At 42.2% G+C, this 21,573-nt stretch overlaps 1 protein-coding gene across 1 annotated transcript in view; it reads left to right on the plus strand.

The window, feature by feature from the left end:
* The window catches only part of DNAJC18 (DnaJ heat shock protein family (Hsp40) member C18), a 29,624-nt gene extending 8,051 nt beyond the window's left edge, over positions 1-21,573 (plus strand). Inside the window, exons 3-8 of the mRNA XM_027546317.1 lie at positions 7,178-7,323; positions 10,164-10,349; positions 11,170-11,279; positions 12,284-12,393; positions 13,131-13,303; positions 18,248-21,573. Coding sequence (XP_027402118.1) covers positions 7,178-7,323; positions 10,164-10,349; positions 11,170-11,279; positions 12,284-12,393; positions 13,131-13,303; positions 18,248-18,372 — 850 coding nt within the window. The 3' untranslated portion in view covers positions 18,373-21,573. The remainder of the gene's footprint in view (positions 1-7,177; positions 7,324-10,163; positions 10,350-11,169; positions 11,280-12,283; positions 12,394-13,130; positions 13,304-18,247) is intronic.

The following is a 21,573-nucleotide window of genomic DNA, read 5'->3' on the forward strand; positions in this document are numbered from 1 at the left end:
TCTCACACGCTAGTAAAGTAATGCTCAAAATTCTCCAAGCCAGGCTTCAGCAATACATGAACCATGAACTTCCAGATGTTCAAGCTGGTTTTAGAAAAGTCAGAGGAACCAGAGATCAAATTGCCAACATCTGCTGGATCATGGAAAAAGCAAGAGAGTTTCAGAAAAACATCTATTTCTGCTTTATTGACTATGCCAAAGCCTTTGACTGTGTGGATCACAACAAACTGGAAAATTCTGAAAGAGATGGGAATAGCAACCACCTGACCTGCCTCTTGAGAAATCTGTATGCAGGTCAGGAAGCAACAGTTAGAACTGGACATGGAACAACAGGCTGGTTCCAAATAGGAAAAGGAGTACGTCAAGGTTGTATATTGTCACCCTGCTTATTTCACTTACATGCAGAGTACATCATGAGAAACACTGGGCTGGATGAAGCACAAGCTGGAATCAAGATTGCCGGGAGAAATATCAATAACCTCAGATATGCAGATGACACCACCCTTATGGCAGAAAGTGAAGAAGAACTAAAGAGCCTCTTGATGCAAGTGAAAGAGGAGAGCGAAAAAGTTGGCTTAAAGCTCAACATTCAGAAAACGAAGATCATGGCATCTGGTCCCATCACTTCATGGCAAATAGATGGGGAAACAGTGACAACAGTGGCGGACTTTATTTTAGGGGACCCCAAAATCACTGCAGATGGTGACTGCAGCCATGAAACTAAAAGATGCTTACTTCTTGGAAGGGAAGTTATGGCCAACCTAGACAGCTTTCCCCTCTGGTAACCATAAATTTGTTTTCTGTGTCAGTGAGTGTATCTGTTTTGTAAATCAGCTCATTTGTGTCATCTTTTTATAGTCCACATACAAGTGATATTATATGATATTTGGCTTTGTCTGACTTACCTCACCTAGTATGATAATCTCTAGATCCGTCCTTGTTGCTACAAATGGCATTTCTTTGTTTTTTATGGCTGAGTAATATTCCACTATATATATATATATATATATATATACACACCACATCTTTTCTATCCATTCATCTGGCTATTGTAAAGAGTGCTGCTGTGAACACTGGAGTGCATGTATGTTTTCAAATTAGAGTTTTCATCTTTTCCAGATGTATGTCCAGGACCATATGTTCTATTTTTAGCTTTTTTAAGGAACCACCATACTGTTCTCCATATAGCTGCACCAATTTATATTCCTCCCAAGAATGTAGGAGGGTTTCCTTTTTTCCATACCCACTCAAGCATTTGTTTGTAGACTTTTTGATCATCGCCATTCTGACCAATGTGAGGTGATATATACCTCATTGTAGTTTTGATTCACATTTCTCCAGTAATTAGCAATGTTGAGATCTTTTTGTGTGCCTGTTGGCCATCTGTAGAATGTGGTAGATTTTTAACAATAGCCAATATTTACATCATGTCAGATGCTATCAAGCATTTTAATGAACACTTAATTTAATTATAACAGCTCTGTGAAATACAGGTATAATTATTAGCCCATTTCAAAAGATAAAACAATTCACAGAGTTAAGTCCACAGCAAAGTCAGATGCCAACCAAGGCATTTTGACTCCAGAGTTCATGCTGTAGTCATTCTCAAAGGTGTGGTTTGAGAATCCCAAGACCATTTTGGAAAGAGGTCTACAAGTTTTAAACTATCCTTGTGAACTTCCCTAGTGGTCCAGTGGTTAAGATTCTTTGCTTCCACTGCAGAGGGTGTAGGTTTGACCACTGATCAGCAAAGTTCCACATGCTGCTTGGTGCAGCTGTCCCCCACCCCCCAAAAAAACACACAATATCTTCATAATAATACAAACACATATTTGCCTTTTTCACGTGAGAGGCTATATAATATCCAATTATATCTTTTTCAGATCAGATCAGATCAGATCAGTCGCTCAGTCGTGTCCGACTCTTTGCGACCCCATGAATCGCAGCACGCCAGGCCTCCCTGTCCATCACCAACTCCCGGAGTTCACTCAGACTCACGTCCATCGAGTCAGAGATGCCATCCAGCCATCTCATCTTCTGTCGTCCCCTTCTCCTCTTGCCCCCAATCCCTCCCAGCATCAGAGTCTTTTCCAATGAGTCAACTCTTCACATGAGGTAGCCAAAGTACTGGAGTTTCAGCTTTAGCATCATTCCTTCCAAAGAAATCCCAGGGCTGATTTCCTTTAGAATGGACTGGTTGGATCTCCTTGCAGTCCAAAGGACTCTCAAGAGTCTTCTCCAACACCACAGTTCAAAAGCATCAATTCTTCAGCGCTCAGCCTTCTTCATAGTCCAACTCTCACATACATACATGACCACAGGAAAACCATAGCCTTGACTAGATGAACCTTTGTTGGCAAAGTAACGTCTCTGCTTTTGAATATGCTGTCTAGGTTGGTCATAACTTTCCTTCCAAGGAGTAAGCGTCTTTTAATTTCATGGCTGCAGTCACCCTCTGCAGTGATTTTGGAGCCCAGAAAAATAAAGTCTGACACTGTTTCCACTGTTTACCCATCTATTTCCCATGAAGTGATGGGACCGGATGCCATGATCTTTGTTTTCTGAATGTTGAGCTTTAAGCCAACTTTTTCACTCTCCACTTTCACTTTCATCAAGAGGCTTTTTAGTTCCTCTTCATTTCTGCCATAAGAGTGGTGTCATCTGCATATCTGAGGTTATTGATATTTCTCCCAGCAATCTTGATTCCAGCTTGTGTTTGTTCCAGTCCAGAGTTTCTCATGATGTATTCTGCATATAAGTTAAATAAACAGGGTGACAATATACAGCCTTGACATACTCCTTTTCCTATTTGGAACCAGTCTGTTGTTCCATGTCCAGTTCTAACTGTTGCTTCCTGACCTGCATACAAATTTCTCAAGAGGCAGATCAGGTGGTCTGGTATTCCCATCTCTTTCAGAATTTTCCACAGTTTATTGTGATCCACACAGTCAAAGGCTTTGGCATAGTCAATAAAGCAGAAATAGATGTTTTTCTGGAACTCTCTTGCTTTTTCCATGATCTAGCGGATGTTGGCAATTTGATCTCTGGTTCCTCTGCCTTTTCTAACCCAGCTTGAACATCAGGAAGTTCACGGTTCACATATTGCTGAAGCCTGGCTTGGAGAATTTTGAGCATTACTTTACTAGCGTGTGAGATGAGTGCAATTGTGCGGTAGTTTGAGCATTCTTTGGCATTGCCTTTCTTTGGGATTGAAATGAAAACTGACCTTTTCCAGTCCTGTGGCCACTGCTGAGTTTTCCAAATTTGCTGGCATGTTGAGTGCAGCATTTTCACAGCATCATCTTTCAGGATTTGGAATAGCTCAACTGGAATTCTATCACCTCCACTAGCTTTGTTTGTAGTGATGCTTTCTAAGGCCCACTGGACTTCACATTCCAGGATGTCTGGCTCTAGGTCAGTGATCATACCATCGTGATTATCTGGGTCGTGAAGATCTTTTTTATACACATCTGTGTATTCTTGCCATCTCTTCTTAATATCTTCTGCTTCTGTTAGGGCCATACCATTTCTGTCCTTTATCGAGCCCATCTTTGCATGAAATGTTCCTTTGGTATCTCTAATTTTTTGAAGAGATCTCTAGTCTTTCCCATTCTGTTGTTTTCCTCTATTTCTTTGCATTGATCGCTGAAGAAGGCTTTCTTATCTCTTCTTGCTATTCTTTGGAACTCTGCATTCAGATGTTTATATCTTTCCTTTTCTCCTTTGCTTTTCACTTCTCTTCTTTTCACAGCTATTTGTAAGGCCTCCCCAGACAGCCATTTTGCTTTTTTGTATTTCTTTTCCATGGGGATGGTCTTGATCCCTGTCTCCTGTACAATGTCACGAACCTCATTCCATAGCTCATCAGGCACTCTATCTATCAGATCTAGGCCCTTAAATCTATTTCTCACTTCCACTGTATAATCATAAGGGATTTGATTTAGGTCATACCTAAATGGTCTAGTGGTTTTCCCTACTTTTTTCAATTTAAGTCTGAATTTGGCAATAAGGAGTTTATGGTCTGAGCCACAGTCAGCTCCTGGTCTTGTTTTTGCTGGCTGTATAGAGCTTCTCCATCTTTGGCTGCAAAGAATATAATCAATCTGATTTCGGTGTTGACCATCTGGTGATGTCCATGTATAGAGTCTTCTCTTGTGTTGTTGGAAGAGGGTGTTTGTTATGACCAGTGCATTTTCTTGGCAAAACTCTATTAGTCTTTGCCCTGCTTCATTCCGTATTCCAAGGCCAAATTTGCCTGTTACTCCAGGTGTTTCTTTACTTCCTACTTTTGCATTCCAGTCCCCTATAATGAAAAGGACATCTTTTTTGGGTGTTAGTTCTAAAAGGTCTTGTAGGTCTTCATAGAACCATTCAACTTCAGCTTCTTCAGCGTTACTGGTTGGGGCATAGACTTAGATTACTGTGATATTGAACGGTTTGCCTTGGAAATGAACAGAGATCATTCTGTCGTTTTTGAGATTGCATCCAAGTACTGCATTTCGGACTCTTTTGTTGACCATGACGGCTACTTCTTCTGAGGGATTCCTGCCCACAGTAGTAGATATAATGGTCATCTGAGTTAAATTCACCCATTCCAGTCCATTTCAGTTCGCTGATTCCTAGAATGTCAACATTCACTCTTGCCATCTCTTGTTTGACCACTTCCAATTTGCCTTGATTCATGGACCTGACATTCCAGGTTCCTATGCAATATTGCTCTTTACAGCATCGGACCTTGCTTCTATCACCAGTCACATCCACAGCTGGGTATTCTTTTTGCTTTGGCTCCATCCCTTCATTCTTTCTGGAGTTATTTCTCCACTGATCTCCAGTAGCATATCGGGCATCTACTGACCTGGGGAGTGTCCTCTTTCAGTATCCTATCATTTTGCCTTTTCATACTGTTCATGGGGTTCTCAAGGCAAGAATACTGAAGTGGTTTGCCATTCCCTTCTCCAGTGGACCACATTCTGTCAGATCTCTCCACCATGACCTGCCTGTCTTGGGTGGCCCCACAGGGCATGGCTTAGTTTCATTGAGTTAGACAAGGCTGTGGTCCTAGTGTGATTAGATTGACTAGTTTTCTTTGAGTATGGTTTCAGTGTGTCTGCCCTCTGATGCCCTCTTGCAACACCTACCGTCTTACTTGGGTTTCTCTTACCTTGGGTGTGGGGTATCTCTTCACGGCTGCTCCAGCGAAGTGCAGCCAATGCTCCTTACCTTGGACGAGGGGTATCTCCTCACTGCTGCTCAAGAGTATAAAAGACTTTTTATATCAAAAAGGTCAGAACTGCTGCTCTGGTGGTATAAACTATTAACCCTGTACTTCTCATCTCTGTAAGTTACTGGTCAATCCCCAAGATAAATTGTTGTTTGAAAAAAGGATGTAGAAGGGTGATTGTAATATGCTTACATTTAGGTATTAATAAGAAAAAAAGTTAAAAAATGGGGCTGTTTTTATACATGTGCTGTCTCTGTACATGGGAATGAGAAAACTTTTTTTTTTTTTTTTTTGGCTGTGCATCTTGTAGGATCTCAGTTCCCTGGCCAGGGATTGAACCTGGGTTATGGCAGTGAAAGCTCAGAATCCTAACTACTAGGCCACCAAGGAAATCCCCACAGAAAACTTCTAACTGTGGTTATTCTTAGCATAGGAGATTGGGGAACAGAAAATGGGGAAGCAGGAAGTTGTTTCACTGTATATAGTTTAGTATTTTGGATATTTTTCTTCTACCATCAGTTCAATTCAGTTGCTCAGTCATGTCCAACTCTTTGCAACCCCATGGACTGCAGCATGCCAGGCTTCCCTGTCTATCACCAACTCCCAGAGCTTGCTCAAACTCATGTCCATTGAGTCAGTGATGCCATCCAACCATCTCATCCTCTGTCTTCCCCTTCTCCTTATGCCTTCAATCTTTCCCAGCATCTGGGTCTTTTCCAATGAGTCTGTTCTTCACATCAGGTGGCCAAATTATTGGAGTTTCAGCTTCAGCATCAGTCCTTCCAATGAATATTCAGGACTGATTTCCTTTAGGATTGACTGGTTTGATCTCCTTGCAGTCCAAGGGACTCTCAAGAGTCTTCTCCAGCACCACAGTTCAAAAGCATCAATTCTTCGGCACTCAGCTTTCTTTATAGTCCAACTCTCACATCCATATATGACTCTTTGAAAAACCATAGCTTTGACTAGACAGACCTTTGTTGGCAAAGTAATGTCTCTGCTTTTTAAAAAAAATTTTTATTGAAGGATAGTTGCTTTACAGAATTTTGTTGTTTCTGCTTTTTAATATGCTGTCTAGGTTGGTCATAGCTTTTCTTCCAAGGAGCAAACATCTTTTAATTTCATGGCTGCAGTCACCATCTGCAGTGAATTTGGAGCCCCAAAAAATAAAGTCTCACTGTTTCCATTGTTTCCCCATCTATTTGCCATGAAGTGATGGGACCGGATCCCATGATCTTAGTTTTCTGAATGTTGAGTTTTAAGCCAACTTTTTCCCTCTCCTCTTTCACTTTCATCAATAGGCTCTTTAGTTCTTCTTCGCTTTCTGCCCTAAGGGTTATTGATATTTCTCCGGGCAAACTTGATTCCAGCTTGTGCTTCATCCAGCCTGGCATTTTGCATGATGCACTCTGCATATAAGTTAAATAAACAGGGTGACAATATACAACCTTGACGTACTCTTTTCCCAATTTGGAACCAGTCTGTTGTTCCATATCTGGTTCTAACTGTTCCTTCTTGACCTGCATACAGATTTCTCAGGAGGTAGGTAAGGTGCCTTTATAACTTTTTAAAACAAAGTTTAAAAAGATAGCCATAAAAAAGAGGTACATTTTTAAAAATGGTTAGGGTATTTCTTCTGCCTTTGCTGTCCTGTGGTTCAACTTTGAGGACCTTAGATTGGGCCTTAATATAAGGATTAGTATACTTGTTCTACCCACTTACAGGGATATAGAAAGAATAACATATTAGATGTAAAAATACTTTGAAAGGAATTAAGCTGTCACTGGGAGGAGGACATTGTTAGTGAATTGAATGATTCATTAATGTGTTCACCAGTTTTCTCTCTTTCTGCTTTGGGTCTCACAGATTGGATATTGATTTACTATTTAGCAGTTAATTGTACAAAAGGGACCTTTGTAGACATACTAAAAAAATGTTTCTGATTTGTGTTTTTAGGATCAAGAAATGCAGAAATTACTATGAAATTCTGGGAGTTTCACGAGATGCTAGTGATGAAGAGCTTAAGAAAGCTTACCGAAAACTTGCCCTGAAATTTCATCCTGACAAGAACTGTGCTCCTGGAGCAACAGATGCTTTCAAAGGTCTGATCCTAAACTAATGCTTAATTATGCCCTCCTTGTGGTGTTTGGTCACAGCAAGTTGTTTCCAGCCTCTCTCGTAATTGTTTTCTAAGGCTACAAGCAGGGTCTTGTTTTTTCCTGCCACACCTCTTAGGTAGTGATTATTAGCATAGCTCTCTCCTTAATTTCTTACTTTAATTTCTTTTGGGAAAAAAACCTGGTTTCTCTGTAATATCTTACAGAACCTTTTATTCTTTGATTCAGCAAATATTTATTGAAGATCTATGTGTCCGGTGCCAGGGTAAGTAAAACTGATATGATTCCTCTTGTGGAACTTAAAGGTTGGTAGCCACTTGCAGGCAGGACCTAGATAGCGTTTCAAAGCTTCTTTGACCATGAAACTCTTTGTTCATGAAACCTGCATTATAAACATGTGGTTAGTATAAAAAGGCTTTATAAGACTTTGTAGAGCAAAAACATAGTTATAGATCAAAGCTTTTTCCATTGATTTCTGTGATACTTTCAGAAACATATTCTCAAAAAATATTTTGCATCCAATACATAAATAAAAATTTCACTTAAGAGCTTCACCCTGAGGAATGTCATTGATTCAGGAAAGGATTATCAGTAGATGCTAAAACCATTGGGTAATAGGTTGTTGTTGAATAGAATATTCACATAATGTCAAAGTATTATCCCACAGAATACTTACTGATTTTGTTGTTATTTAGTTGCTCAATCATGCCTGACTCTTTTGTGACCCCATGGACTATTGCCCACCAGGCTCCTCTGTCTGTGGGATTTCCCAGGCAAGAATACTGGAGTGTGTTGCCATTTCCTTCTCTAAGGGATCTTCCCAACCCAAGGATTGAACCCCAGTCTGCTACATTGGCAGGTAGATTCTTTACCACTGAGCCACTTGGGAAGCCCAGATTGCACAGGGAAAATTTTCTAAGTAATGGAGATAGCTAGCTGTTACTACTTTAAGCAAGTGATCTAATTTATCATCACCATTACTAGAACAATTTAACATTACATGTTGTAATACTATGTGGTATTCTTGCCAGAATGTTTGACCTGAATCTAATAAAGAGGAAACAATCAAAATATGGAACATTCTACAAAGAACACTGAACTACTCTTCAAAAAATTCAATAAAAGAAAAGCAAAAAAGGTGGGGAGACTGTTCCAGATGAAAAGAAACTAAAGAGATGTGAAACCAAGGACAGTACATTAACCCTGAATGGATTTACTGGGTGATAATGAGTTGGTGTTAATTTTCTTAACTGTGATATTATATTTTGATCATGTAGGAGGGTATCTTTCTTCTTCAGAGATGTATGCTAAAATATTTAGGAGTGAAGTGTCAGAATATCTTCAGCCTACTTCCAAGTGATTTAGCAAGAAAAAATGAATACATATTATATATATATGCATGTATGTGTAGAGCATTGAGAAAAGCAAAGTGGTAAAATGCTAACATTGATGAATAAGGTTAAAGGTGTTTATTGTACTATTTTTTTCAACTTTTCTGGAGATTGGAATTTTTCAAAAGGAAAAGTAGGGGCTTCTCTGGTGGTCTAGTGGCTAAGACTCGGTGCTTGCAATGCAGGGAATCCAGGTTCGATCCCTGGTCAGGGAACTGGATCCCACGTGCTGCAACTGAAAGATTATAGATCCCTAATGCCCCAACTAAGATGCGGCACAGCCAAATAAATAAATGTTTGTAAAAAAGAAAAAAGTAAAAAAACGATAGATCTGAGACATTTTTTTAAAGTCAGCATTTACCTTAGAGGACAAGCTACCTTTGTTGATGTGCCTTTGTGAATCTCATTCTCCCCACAGTTTCTATAAGGAAACAGATAAACCACATTCTCCTCATACCTTCATGTAGGGTACGTCACAGACTGATGCCATTTCTCTAAGAAATCTGCCAGATTTCAAGGGATGTGAATGTTTAAACAACTCTGTTTAGGTTTTTCTGGTTTTTTTTTTTTCTGCTTAACTGTTCTATTGCTATAAATACTTAATACAGTTCCCTGACTAGAAGACTCACAAGGAAATGCTCTTTCTGACTATGTTTCTGATAGTGTTGACTGAATTAAAGGTAGGCAGGTGGGAATGACTTAAAAGATTTTTTTTTTTAAGATTTCTTTGGTGATTCTTTGATTGGTGGTACTGACTGTATGTTTAAATGAAATTGGACAAAGTTTGCACATTTGTGCACAGGGAGAAGTGATGGTATGCTTATGTAGTCTATTCAGACTTTGATCCCTCACTGAGGCACTGGACATTTTTTTTGTTTTTTTAAGCCACAATGACTGGCTTGTGGGATCTTAGTTCCCCAACCAGGGAATAAACCTGGACCCTCGGTAGTGGAAGCACAGGTTCTAACCACTGGACGACCAGGGAATTCCCTGGAGATACATTTCCTAATTTCTAAAGACTATGTTTAAAAGTAAGCTGAAATAAGACTGATGACTGAGGACTTTGCTTTTAACCAAGTAGGAGGATTTTTATTTATTATTTTATTCAGGAGACTGTATGTGACTTCATGTTAGAATACCATTGCTTATGTATAAACTGTTTCTGACCATAAACTATTGCTCTCAAGTGAAATAACACATTTTTGATGAAGGAGCACAGTACTTCTAAGTTTATCTTGACTCCAGTGTTTAAGGCTTATCAAACTAGATCTTGGGAAGATTTCAAGGGCAAGCACTTCGGTGAACTTTCCAGGCCCAAGCACCTCTCCTTGGGTCACTGTGAAGTTGTCCAGCACCAACTCTTCACTGCTACTACTGTGGTTACCCTCAGCCGCAACAGACTGTGTACTCTGGTGCTTTTTGTTTTTGTTGCAGCAATAGGAAATGCCTTTGCAGTCCTGAGCAATCCTGACAAGAGACTCCGCTATGATGAATATGGAGATGAACAGGTGACTTTCACTGCCCCTCGAGCCAGACCTTATAATTATTACAGGGACTTTGAAACCGACATCACTCCAGAAGAGCTGTTCAATGTCTTCTTTGGAGGACATTTTCCTACAGGTTAGTATCCCAACTTTTTTCATTTAAGAAGTCTTAGGAACTTCCCTGGTGGTCCAGTGGTTAAGACTCTGCACTTCTACTGCAGGGGGCTCAGGTTTGATCCCGGTTCGGAGAGCTAAGATCCCATATGCCATGTGGTGTGGCCAAAAACAGTCATATATATTTTCAGGATCTGAATAGAGGGGCCGTGGTATGGTGGAAACAAGACTTTGGAATCAGATAAGCTGAGGTTGAAGTCGTCTCCAGCCTCCAACTATGCATGATTTTTACTTAGTCCGTCTGATCTTGTTTCCTCACCAAAAAATGAGGCTGATAATACCAACCAATATTTTTTAAGTGTTTTATAAATTAGAAGCAAAATTCCTATATTATAATTATTGTAAACTAGCACTTATATAAAGGTAAAGGTTAGAAAAATACCCCCAGAGAATTGGAAGTTGGGTTAATTAAATGCCTTGGAAGTAGATTGAATTTTGTGGAGTTGCAATTAAAGATACTAGTGACATAATCTGATATTGGGCAAGAAGGCAGATAAGAGCATGTCAGACAGGATTCATGGCCCAAGTGCTGTTTCTTTCTCTGCCTCTCGGGTTGCTCTCACTCGCTAGTTACAAAGGACTGTTTAAATAAGGGTGAGAGAGCTAAGCATGTCCCATTTTCAGCTGGTTCACTTGATATACCTACTGTCTTATTTTTCTATTGGGTAGAATGGGACAATACCCTACCCTCAAAGAACCTAGTTGGAAGCACGGACCTTGGAAAAGGCAAGGAAGAGGTGTGTGCCATATTTGCGTGCTAAGTATTTTTCTTTCTTTTCCAGGAAATATTCATATGTTTTCAAATGTGACAGATGACACCCACTATTACCGCCGGCGGCACCGACATGAGAGAATGCAGACACGGAAGGAAGAGGAAGAAGATAAGCCTCAGGTACCTGGGGAGGATAGGACAATAGCGGCCCATAAACGCTCATACTGAAACTAACCCTTATGGAGTAAGATCAGGTTTTTGAAGTTCAGCTTGAGATATGTGCTAAAGCGTGCTTTAGGAAAGCAGAAGCATGGTAAGAAGAGCTGGATAACTGGCCCAAATAGGCCAGAATGGTACCCCCTCCCCCACCCATTCTTTGGGGACTATCCCGGGAAATCTGTTCCCCTATGGGGCTGTCTTGAAAAAGATTTTCTTGACTGCAGAGAATAGGGACCGCCTTTATAATATTCAGTACTAAAGGGGGTTTAAATTAAGAGATCGAGGGAGTCTCATGAAGCTCAAGGGCAGGAGGCACGCTGGGCCTTGTGACAGATGGGAGCCAGGAACTGGGGTGCTGTCAGGCATCACGCAGCTGTGCTCTCTGTGACTCTTGGGGCCAGACTGTCTCCAGTTTTCCTGACTCTCTACATCTGCTTTGTTCTCTCTAAGCAGCCTGGCTTTTCTACTTCCCCTTGCAAGTGTCCAGTCTACAGTGCCTCTGAGTGTGTGTCCTTACAAGTGACTGCCTAGCAGTGAATGGTGATGAATCTCAATCCCAGATTCTTAGGAAGAATGTGATCATCCCTGCTATGGTTAGATGTCTGCTAGATGTCCCCCAGTCTGCTCAGCTGAGGCCAAGGCAACAGAACTGCATGATAACATGACCTTGTGAGGGTACAGGCTGGGCAGACTAGCACACAGGTGTCTGCTTCATTGGTCTTAGAAAAGGAGGCTGCAGGATTACTGAGTGTCAGTCCAGGTTGTGGGTGGGCCCCCTTCAGCCTTTTCAGCAGACAGAATGGAGCTGTTTGGTACTTCTCAGCAGAAAATACAACCTTCTCAGAAAAACTATGGGCAATGTGCAATGCATTAGTAATGCATATTTTCTTTGGGAAAACTGTCCTATTTTCAGTAAGCTTTATATTGATGAAGAGTACTTACACCAAATATTTTTTCTTTTTCAGACTACATATTCTGCATTTATTCAGTTACTTCCAGTTCTGGTGATTGTGATCATATCTGTGATTACTCAGCTGCTAGCTGCTAATCCCCCATATAGTCTGTTCTATAAATCGTAAGTCAAATACTTAAAATCTTTCTTAACAACAAGCTGGTACATTTCTAACATTTCATGTCACCTTTTGTTGTGGAAAACACTGGTTTTGTGTTTAAAGGAGCAGCTGGATAGTAATAATGCAGAGACTCAAAATTACTTCAGGCAGTTTCCCATGTATTCAGGACCTGGATTGTTTTGTTCTATAGCGACATCATCTGGTCAACTGCGGAACAGCAACAGATGGTTTCTGAGGGATTAACAGACTAACTCCAGGTTCAGATTAAATCTTTAACATTCCATGTTAGAGTTAGAAAGGACCTTTATTCTTGTCTGGTTTTTTTTTTTTTGGTCTTTCTTTATTTTGTTTTTATTGTATCTATATGAGAAGACAGATGTTAGCGGATTACCTATTAGACATGTTAGACATTGTGGTAATCATTTCACAATATATGTAAACCCATCATGATGTATGTCTTAAATTTAAAGAGAGAGAGGGAGAAAGAAGAGAGGGAGATGACTCATTTAAGAGAATAAAGTAAATATGCTGAGACTGAATCCACTTGAACATGCTCATAGAGTAGCGACAATGACAACATTGCACTTACTGCTTTGCTTGGGAAATAATAAATGTTGATGTGTTAGAAATGGTATTTGCATCTATGAAGAGGTGAGTATGATGATGATATCAGCGAGGCCAGTGCTAAGAGTGATATTTCCAAATATAACAAGCACACCTGAGCCTCTCCTTGTTTTAGGACCTTGGGCCACACCATTTCTAGAGAAACCCAGAACCTACAGGTGCCTTACTTCGTGGATAAAAACTTTGACAAGGCCTACAGAGGTGCATCTCTGCGTGACCTGGAGAAGACGATAGAGAAGGATTACATTGATTACATCCAGACCAGTTGTTGGAAGGAGAAACAACAAAGTAAGATGCTTAAAAGGGGCTTTAGCTGGTGCCACCCTGAGGTATCCCCAGCGTAGCGATCTCTCCTCTCTTTCTGAGCTACTCATGTTTATGTGAACACGGACAGGACAGAGCCCCATTCAGGATATTAGAAATATTGTGATAAAAAGGGAGGCTTATGACAGGATACGTGTGGCCAGGGCTTGAAATCTTCAGGGACTTAGGCAGGACTAGTTGCCTGTCTGTCTGTCTCTGAGTTGCTACATCTGTCTGCCTATCTGCCTTCTGTCCTTTCTTTGCCAACTGTTTTCCTACGTTTTTTCAAGCTCTCCTTGACAGCCTTGATTTGCCCTAGTTTATTTTGGTTGCCACCCTCTTATTCGTTCCCCCAACTTCCCCAACCCCACCAGTCATTGGCCCCTTTCTACGTCACAAGGTTCCTCTTTAAGTAGCTCGCTGCTTTGGTCCATGGTTTCTTAATTCCACATTTCCCAGAGGGAAATCTGCTCCAGCCTAACCAAAGTTTGATAGGTTGTTGTTATTGAGTCTGGTGCCCCTTCTCTTCCCCTCCAATCAGCTGTGGCCACACAGAACAGAAGTGACTCTCTTACTGGAACAGGCCTTCCACACCGTTTCCCTGTCTGGAGACAGCGAGGGTGACAGTATTGGCTTACGATTTGGCTTACGACTGCAGTGAGCATTCATGGGGAGTGCTGTAACAAGGCAGCCCTGCCTCAGCCAACAGGCTCCCTTTCTTCCCACTTGAATTCCCCCCTGCCCGCACACACACACACACACACACACACACACACACACACACACAGAGGCATTAGTAATTGTATCTTATAAAACTTGGCTTTGGTTAATTTTTAAAAAGCAAACTAACTCATTTTAAAAAACTTATCACCGGGTATTATTAAACATCTAACAGTGTCTGATAAATTTAGATCCTCAGTCACAGTGCTACTAAGCGCTTGCTGACCCATCTGCATCCCAACCCCACCCCAAGTTAATCTCTCCTTCCTCTGTGTGTTTAAAGCCCTTCACTCATCCTACTGAAGTACCACCCTCACAGTGTTCCTGTCCTCTAGGTATATGACAGTCTCCCTGCTGGACTCTGGGCTCTCTGAGGTCAAGAACCATGTCTTACTAATTTTGTGTCCCAAGCCCTTGGCAGTCTTTGCTTCAGAACAGATGCTCAACAAATGTCTTTTGAAGAGTGGATTCTCGGGACTGGAAAAAGTGAAACTGCTGAGGGATCACTGAGCAGGGCTAGTGTCCTAACCCTGGCCCTGAGGGACCTTGTGTCCACTGTCTACTCCTGTAGGGTGGAGCCCACTTGACCTCTCAGTGCCTTAGGAGCATGGTGGGCATTGACTTGGATGTAAGGGGGAATTCAGCAGGAGGAGGCGATTGCTTTTTTTATTGAAAAAACAAAAAACAAGGGGTCTGGAAGTAACCCTACCCCACTGTCAAACTAGGTTTTTCTAGTTTCAAAAACCAGGAAATAATTTTAGAGCAAGATAGAGGCCTTAGACTTAAAGGCATTATAATTGATCACCTGATCCAAATCAGGTGAGGGTCAGTGTATGTCCTAAGAATCTCCATTGTTTTAGGCCATGAGAGGGTCTTGAATTTGTTGCTTTATGCAATAAATTGGTGAAAATATATATTTCTTAAACCCTACCCCGCCACACACACACACACCAGCTAGAACTATGCAAAGAGCTCATGGTTAGGATTTCCTGGTGGCTCAGATGGTAAAGACTCTACCTGCAATTCAGGAGACCCAGTTTCGATCCCTGGGTCAGGAAGAATCCCCTGGAGAAGGAAATGGCAACCCACTCCAGTATTCTTGCCAGGAGAATCCCATGGACAGAGGAGCCCGGCAGGCTACGTTCCATGGGGTCACAAAGAATCGGACACAACTCAGCGACTAACACCTTCATGGAAAGGATTACACCTAAGGTGGCTTCTAGCCTTGTGTCCCCATCCTCGTGAGGCCTGCTTCCAGGGCTTTGGCACCTTCCAGGTATAATCAAGTGGGTGAGCATGACATGTGTACCCACAAGTTCCAAACCGGGGGTTATCAGCACACACCCCTTAAAAATCTATTTCTGGCATTTAAGGATGGTGGCTGTCCGGAGCCGCCACACAACCCAAGTGCCATTTGAGAACAGGCAGCATCTGCCCTCCGGATCCAGCAGCAAGTGCAGCCAACATGGTTAAATTTAGCACATGGATGGAGGTTGTAAAAATAAACCTGCTTGAGAACAAAGTTCAGTCTTGGCAAAATACCGAATGGAAACTGCTTTTAGCAAAGGTTAGCCATTGTCTTTTAACATCTTTTGTTAATTTCTGTGCTCTGCTCTTCCTTAGAATGTTCATCAGAGTGAATTTCTATGAGTACTCCTTTACTGTAAACACTGGCGCCCTGTCTACCCCTTCACAGCTGCATCTGGATAATAAAGCCAACGCTAGGGGAGGTGGCCATGGCCCTGGGCTGGGACAGACTAAAATAAAAGGCAGGACTGCCTCCTGACCTGGCTGAGTGGGACTGAGACCCCAGCCCTGCCTGGCAGAGGAGAACTGTCCAAGCTCTGGAGCAGGATAGCAGAGAGGGCAGAAGCTTAGGCTTTGAAATGGGTATAAAATGAACTTCCTCCCAAGGAGGTTGTATGGATTATAGAAGATGACATGAGTATAACACTTAGCATAGAGTCTAGCATATAGTAAGTGCCCGGATCCTAACAGAATCCAGACCTCGCTTGGCCTTGCTCAACTAGATGTAGCTCTGTCTCACAGGGCTGGATCATGAGGGTGGTTGGGATCTGTCAGGACTCCCATCTGGGCTTTTGGGCAGAGCATTTTGGGAGAGGAGGCTCTGGGACTTGCTTCTCTTGGCAATTTGCCCAAGTCAGTTTACTCTAAAGGCTCAGTGCTCTGCTCATCTATTACACTGGCATTTGGAGCAGGGGAAACATTATGCAGAGAAGAAAACAGTGTTCCTTGGATTCTGCCCCTGCCAAAGATTTTGTTTTTCCTTAGAAGGTACTGAATATTAACAGAATTTGTCAAAAGTAACATATTCATTGAGTTGAGCTTTTGTTCATTGAAGTACAAAAGGATTCAGTGGCTATCTGGAGAGAAGTTTCTCCAACCATGATCATGGGGGTGTGGGGCATTGTTCCTTGAAACACTGTTCTTCTGCAGGGTCATTGCTCTGGAGCAGGGTTCTAAACCTTTGGAGCATGTTTTGAGAAAGCATTCATATATGTGCACGTATGTTTTCTTTCATCAGCTTATTACAGTGGTTGTCAGTGTAGAAAATAGAAAGAATCACTAGCCGTTAATGTTTTCTGGAATGAGATTTCAGGCAGTGAGACATCTGGATAAGGTCAGTAACAAAAAACCCTAAGGAAATCATTTCAAGGAAAAGCTGAGCCACAGAATCTGCTCTACATACTGGTGCAGCTGTGACTCCAGAGGATCACAGAGCCCTCTTGAACAGGTTTCCCACATGCCGAAGCAGCCAGACAAATGGAGTCAGTGCCCAGCTCTGGGTGGAACAAGGCAGCAAGGACTCTCATTTGGGTGCGGCCCATGATCCTCCACAAAGCTGCATCACCCATGAGAATGCCCATGCCAAGGCAAGCTCTGGCTGGCACGCAATGCAGGCCCCACACCACGAGGTGAAAGCACATTGTTCTGGAGCCTAGGAGACTTGCTGCTTGCCAAGCAACTGCTGGGCCAGGGCCTGGGCTCTGAGCCCCTATTGAAGAGGGTGGGTTTTCATGCATCCCCACCCCTCGCCCTAAAGTCCTGCACTTAATCTGCACTTTGGGCCTTACTTGGTGTAAACAGAATCATTGTGAGCAGAAATGCCAGTATTTTGTGTCGATAGAGACTTATTCAGAAACCAATGCCCATTGTTCCCCATGGCTAAGTATTAAGTCCTGTTTCCAGTCAGTTTGCTGATTAATCAGACAGGTGCCTCGTGTTCACCAAGAAAAACAAAATCTGTCAGCAAGATGATTAAGAATGAATAGGCATATTTAAGAATGATTAAAATAGCATTTTCACAAGTATGGGCCTTTAAACACTGAGTAGCTACCTGCTGTTGAAGCTACACAGGCCCTCCAAGCATGCCTTCCTGTTAATACACAACATGTCTCTGGAGGTTCTCTTCAGGCATTCCTTCCTCAGAGTGTCTCTGAAACTACACAAAAGAATGAAAAAGAGAGGTAGCCAAACCGCTGCTGAGTCTGGGAGGACAGCAGAGATTATATTCTGGTTAAAAATAGAATGACCTTCTCCACTATGAGGAGAAAATGAAATACATTTTGTCAAGGAGATAGAGGTCACCAGATCCAGATGATTTCACTTTTAAAAGAATCCAGCTGCCTTTGCCCTTTGAGTTAGGGGCCTCCCATGTGGTGAGGGCATGAAGGATGCAGCCAGCAGCCTGGGCACCTAGAGCAGGCAGGCCCCCAGAGGAGGGCTCTGTGTCCATCAGCGCGTGTGAGTTATGCTCCAGCAACTCGGGAATGGTGAAGCAGCTGCTTTTGTTTCAGATGACAGGAACAGGCGATCGGACTCCATTCTATCCCAACTGCCACGTGAATACCATTCGTAGGAAAGCCTTGACACAGAGTCTCCTCTTACTGCACACGTGCAGGTTCCCTAAGTCTTGTGCCAAATGTTCTATTGATAAGAACTAAGTCCGGTGCTTTTGTAATGGAGCACAGATACTGTCGGACTCCAGGATCACAGGTGTCCCTTAATCCTCAGCACCTGGTGTGGTATAGCTTCCTGATACATGTTTCTCGAGTAAATGAATTTTTTTCTTAAACTTAATTGAAAGAAAAAGCATTAAAGTAAAAGGAGCTTTGCTTCCAGAAGTATTGAAGTGAAACAAAGGAGCTCAACTCTCTTGATGAATTGGTTACCTCTTTTATCTTTCAGAGTCGGAGTTGACCAATTTGGCAGGATTATACAGAGATGAACGACTGAAACAGAAAGCAGAATCTCTGAAACTTGAAAACTGTGAAAAACTTTCCAAACTTATTGGCCTACGCAGAGGTGGCTGAGAGGCTGATAGTCCTACGCAGGCTCGGGGTTTTGCTACATGTTACTGTTTATGTTCCTAATTCCATTTTATAATACAAAATTAGGAAATGATGAACATTTCACAATTTGCTAACTTTGTTTGGTGGGCAGAGTTGGAGGCGCTTCAGCATGGAGCCAGACTTGTCATCACAGAATCCTTCCTGGGGGTTGGCTTCAGGAACAAGGGGCAGGTCATCTAAATTCACGGCCAAGCATTAGATCCAGCCCCCTGAGCCGTACCTACCTGCCTCTAGGAATGTAGTTCAGGGCATCCCAGAGCAGATTCATATTTTCTTCCTTCTTCAGTGAAATCTCAATATCCAGTCATTCCTAGGCTTAGCCAAAGCAGCTTAATATTGGTTGTTTACAATGTGCCATGAGAAATTATACCTCTCCTGTTGTTAGAGTCATCTCCCCACCAGATGCAGTTGTTGTAACAACTCAGCTTTCCATTTTCAAAGGGGAATACAGAGAAACGCAAACTGTTGTCCACAGTTTTCCATTTGCCTAATCTCTGTTTAGTTACTGGCATTAGCAAATTACCTGATTTCAGTTTCTTTTACTTTCTTAACCCTCTCTCTTACAAAGGGCCCAGAAATTAAGAGTTACTGAGTAAACAGTTCAGTGGACACACAGAAACAGGGGCCAGGGGTGAAGGTAAAAAGCAAGTCTGAGTCTCAGCTGTTCAGTGCAGTTTCCCTAGTCCATTATAGAACACAGAGAATGTTCTTTGTCATTTTTCCTTGCAGCATCACACTTGAGCTGAGTCCCTATACCCCATAGAGGTACAGTGGTCAGACCTAAGAGGAGGCATTCCCACCCAGCCAGGCTGCTCGGACCTAGAGATAGATAGGAAAGACCCTTAGTCTGTGGCTCTGGGGCCTGGTGGGATCTGGTGTTGGCCCAGCAGTCACTTTGTTTAACCCAGTGACCTGTGGTTGTGATAGGAGATGCTTTTTTCATGTAGTCAATGTCTGTTAAGTGCCTGGTATGGATAAGACCATCAGCCCAAAGAGGCTACGTGGTTGACCTGGGTCACACAACTGGTTGTGGCAGAGCTAGATGGTAGGCTGATTATCAAGTACAGAGTGAGTGAACATCCCCCTTGCTCAGGTGATTCTAGCCATATTAGTAAAAGCAGAAGCTTTCCCAAGGATGCCCCTCCTGCACCACCTCCCAGCCTGGAACCTGGTATCCTTTCTATGGCAGTCCTGCATCCACTCAGCACACCTCACTACACCACTTACCATACCAAACAAAAAGAGGCAACTCTTCCCACTGGTGACAAGGAAGAGGGAAGCCATCGCATGGACTGTGTGGTTCTGGGACTTTCTGTGGAGGTGAGCTACAGGATTGAGCTGCCCAGATTCTATCATGAATCTGAACCTAGAAGGATCAGTAGGTGACTGTAGTCAACACTCCATGTGTTTTCAGGATGGAAGAAAAGTTCCTGTTGCAAGGAGAGTCTACATTAAAACTCATTTCCAAAGTAGAGTTTCTCCTTTCAGTGGCAGAGCCATGATTTAAGCAGACGTATTTAGTATGGTTCACCTGGGAGCATCCCACAGGGTCAGGAGATGAGTGCAGAGGTAAAGAGTGGGGCTTTCGTGGCTGGTAGGGGACACCTGCTCAGTTCCAGGGAGGGAGAGCAGCTCCAGAGATGGCCAAATTTTTGTCACCCAACTAGGTCTATCTTCTGGGTTTGGGGGGACTTCCTTGATCCCCTTGGAGTGAATGAAGGGATTTACATGGTAAAATGTGCCTGTGAGCCAGATGGGCTGTAGAAGGTTGTTTTCCAATATATACAAAAATCAAAGCTCTACTCTCCCCAACCCCAAACTCTGCTAGAAAATGGACCATAATTAAACTGACTTGACAGGTTAAAAGTCCCTGCTCTAGGTGCCCATGAATAGTGTAGTCACACATTTTATGGATTTCATGGCAGAGATGAGTTATCTGTGATGATACTAAATAGAGGCAATACTAACTCACTTCATTAGATGTCAGGTCTATTGTCTGTTTTTATAGCACTGATGGTACCGTTTTATTTATTACCTAATAGACGACAACACTCACATCACATTCCTCAAGGGGATAGTATGTGCTTTGGATTGGAGGATAGTTTAATCTATTTGGTACTGTCCAGAATATTGTTAAACTATAATTTCCTGGGTTGCATTTTTAGATGGGTTGTTTGCATGGTGGTAAAATAAGTGTTTTCCTCTTGCCTACATCATTTGGAAGGTTTTATCATATATAAACTTTCTAGTTATGGCTTATTCTTGCTGTCAGAACTTGGCATGCAGCTCTCGACTATTTTTGTGAGCATGAATGCAGACTGGCGACGGGGCTAAGAAGTAGGGCTTGAGGCTCAAGCAGAAACCGAAGCTCTCAAAAGAATGGAAGTGCCTTCTGCAGCACATGATCAGCAGTGAGGAGGGTGGGATAAAAACCCTTCTCATTACAAAGGGCAGCACAATTTGAAGGCATCTGTGTCCCCAGGTTAGTAACCCTGGGGTTCATCTGCTCAAACTAGAACGCTTCTGAACTTCCTTGATCAGCGCCAGGCCTCACAGTTTGGGAAAAGTGACCAGTAAGAAAACACCATTGCTGTTCTTTCTGTTGGAAACTGTTAGAAATTATGCTGAACTCCAAACCCCACGTGGAATCCAGCAGCCTGGCCAAGCTATGTGTTATTCTCATTTATGTCCTCACACTCAGGACTGGCTTTATGAGGAGACACTGTTGGGATTCCAGAGCTTTCTTTTATGAATTGGCCACACATGTGAGTTCACTGTCTGCATGCACTGTTCCTCACAGGAGCTAGCGCTTAATTAGTATTTATTTTTTATTCCTTTAAGGTGTAAGCTTAGTGTCCTAATATATTTTTGGAAAGGACCAACTTACTATACATCTTATTTTTTGAGCCTGCATTGTTGATACCTTGTACAGTGACCACCGAGAAACTATATACCTATGTGTTAGATATGATTACATGATTTGCATCACATTGAGTATTTGTAATTAAAGATGTGAATGTTCTGTGACCAGAACCAGGTTTGACACAGATGGAATCAGCTTATGATGGAGTGAGAATCCTGAAAAATCTGGTCACCTGATCCACAGCATCTGGACTGAGTATATTTTAACAGAGAAAGAAATTAAATGATTTTATATTAAAA

Source organism: Bos indicus x Bos taurus, chromosome 7 (genome assembly GCF_003369695.1).
Source record: "Bos indicus x Bos taurus breed Angus x Brahman F1 hybrid chromosome 7, Bos_hybrid_MaternalHap_v2.0, whole genome shotgun sequence".
Lineage (NCBI taxonomy): Eukaryota > Metazoa > Chordata > Mammalia > Artiodactyla > Bovidae > Bos > Bos indicus x Bos taurus.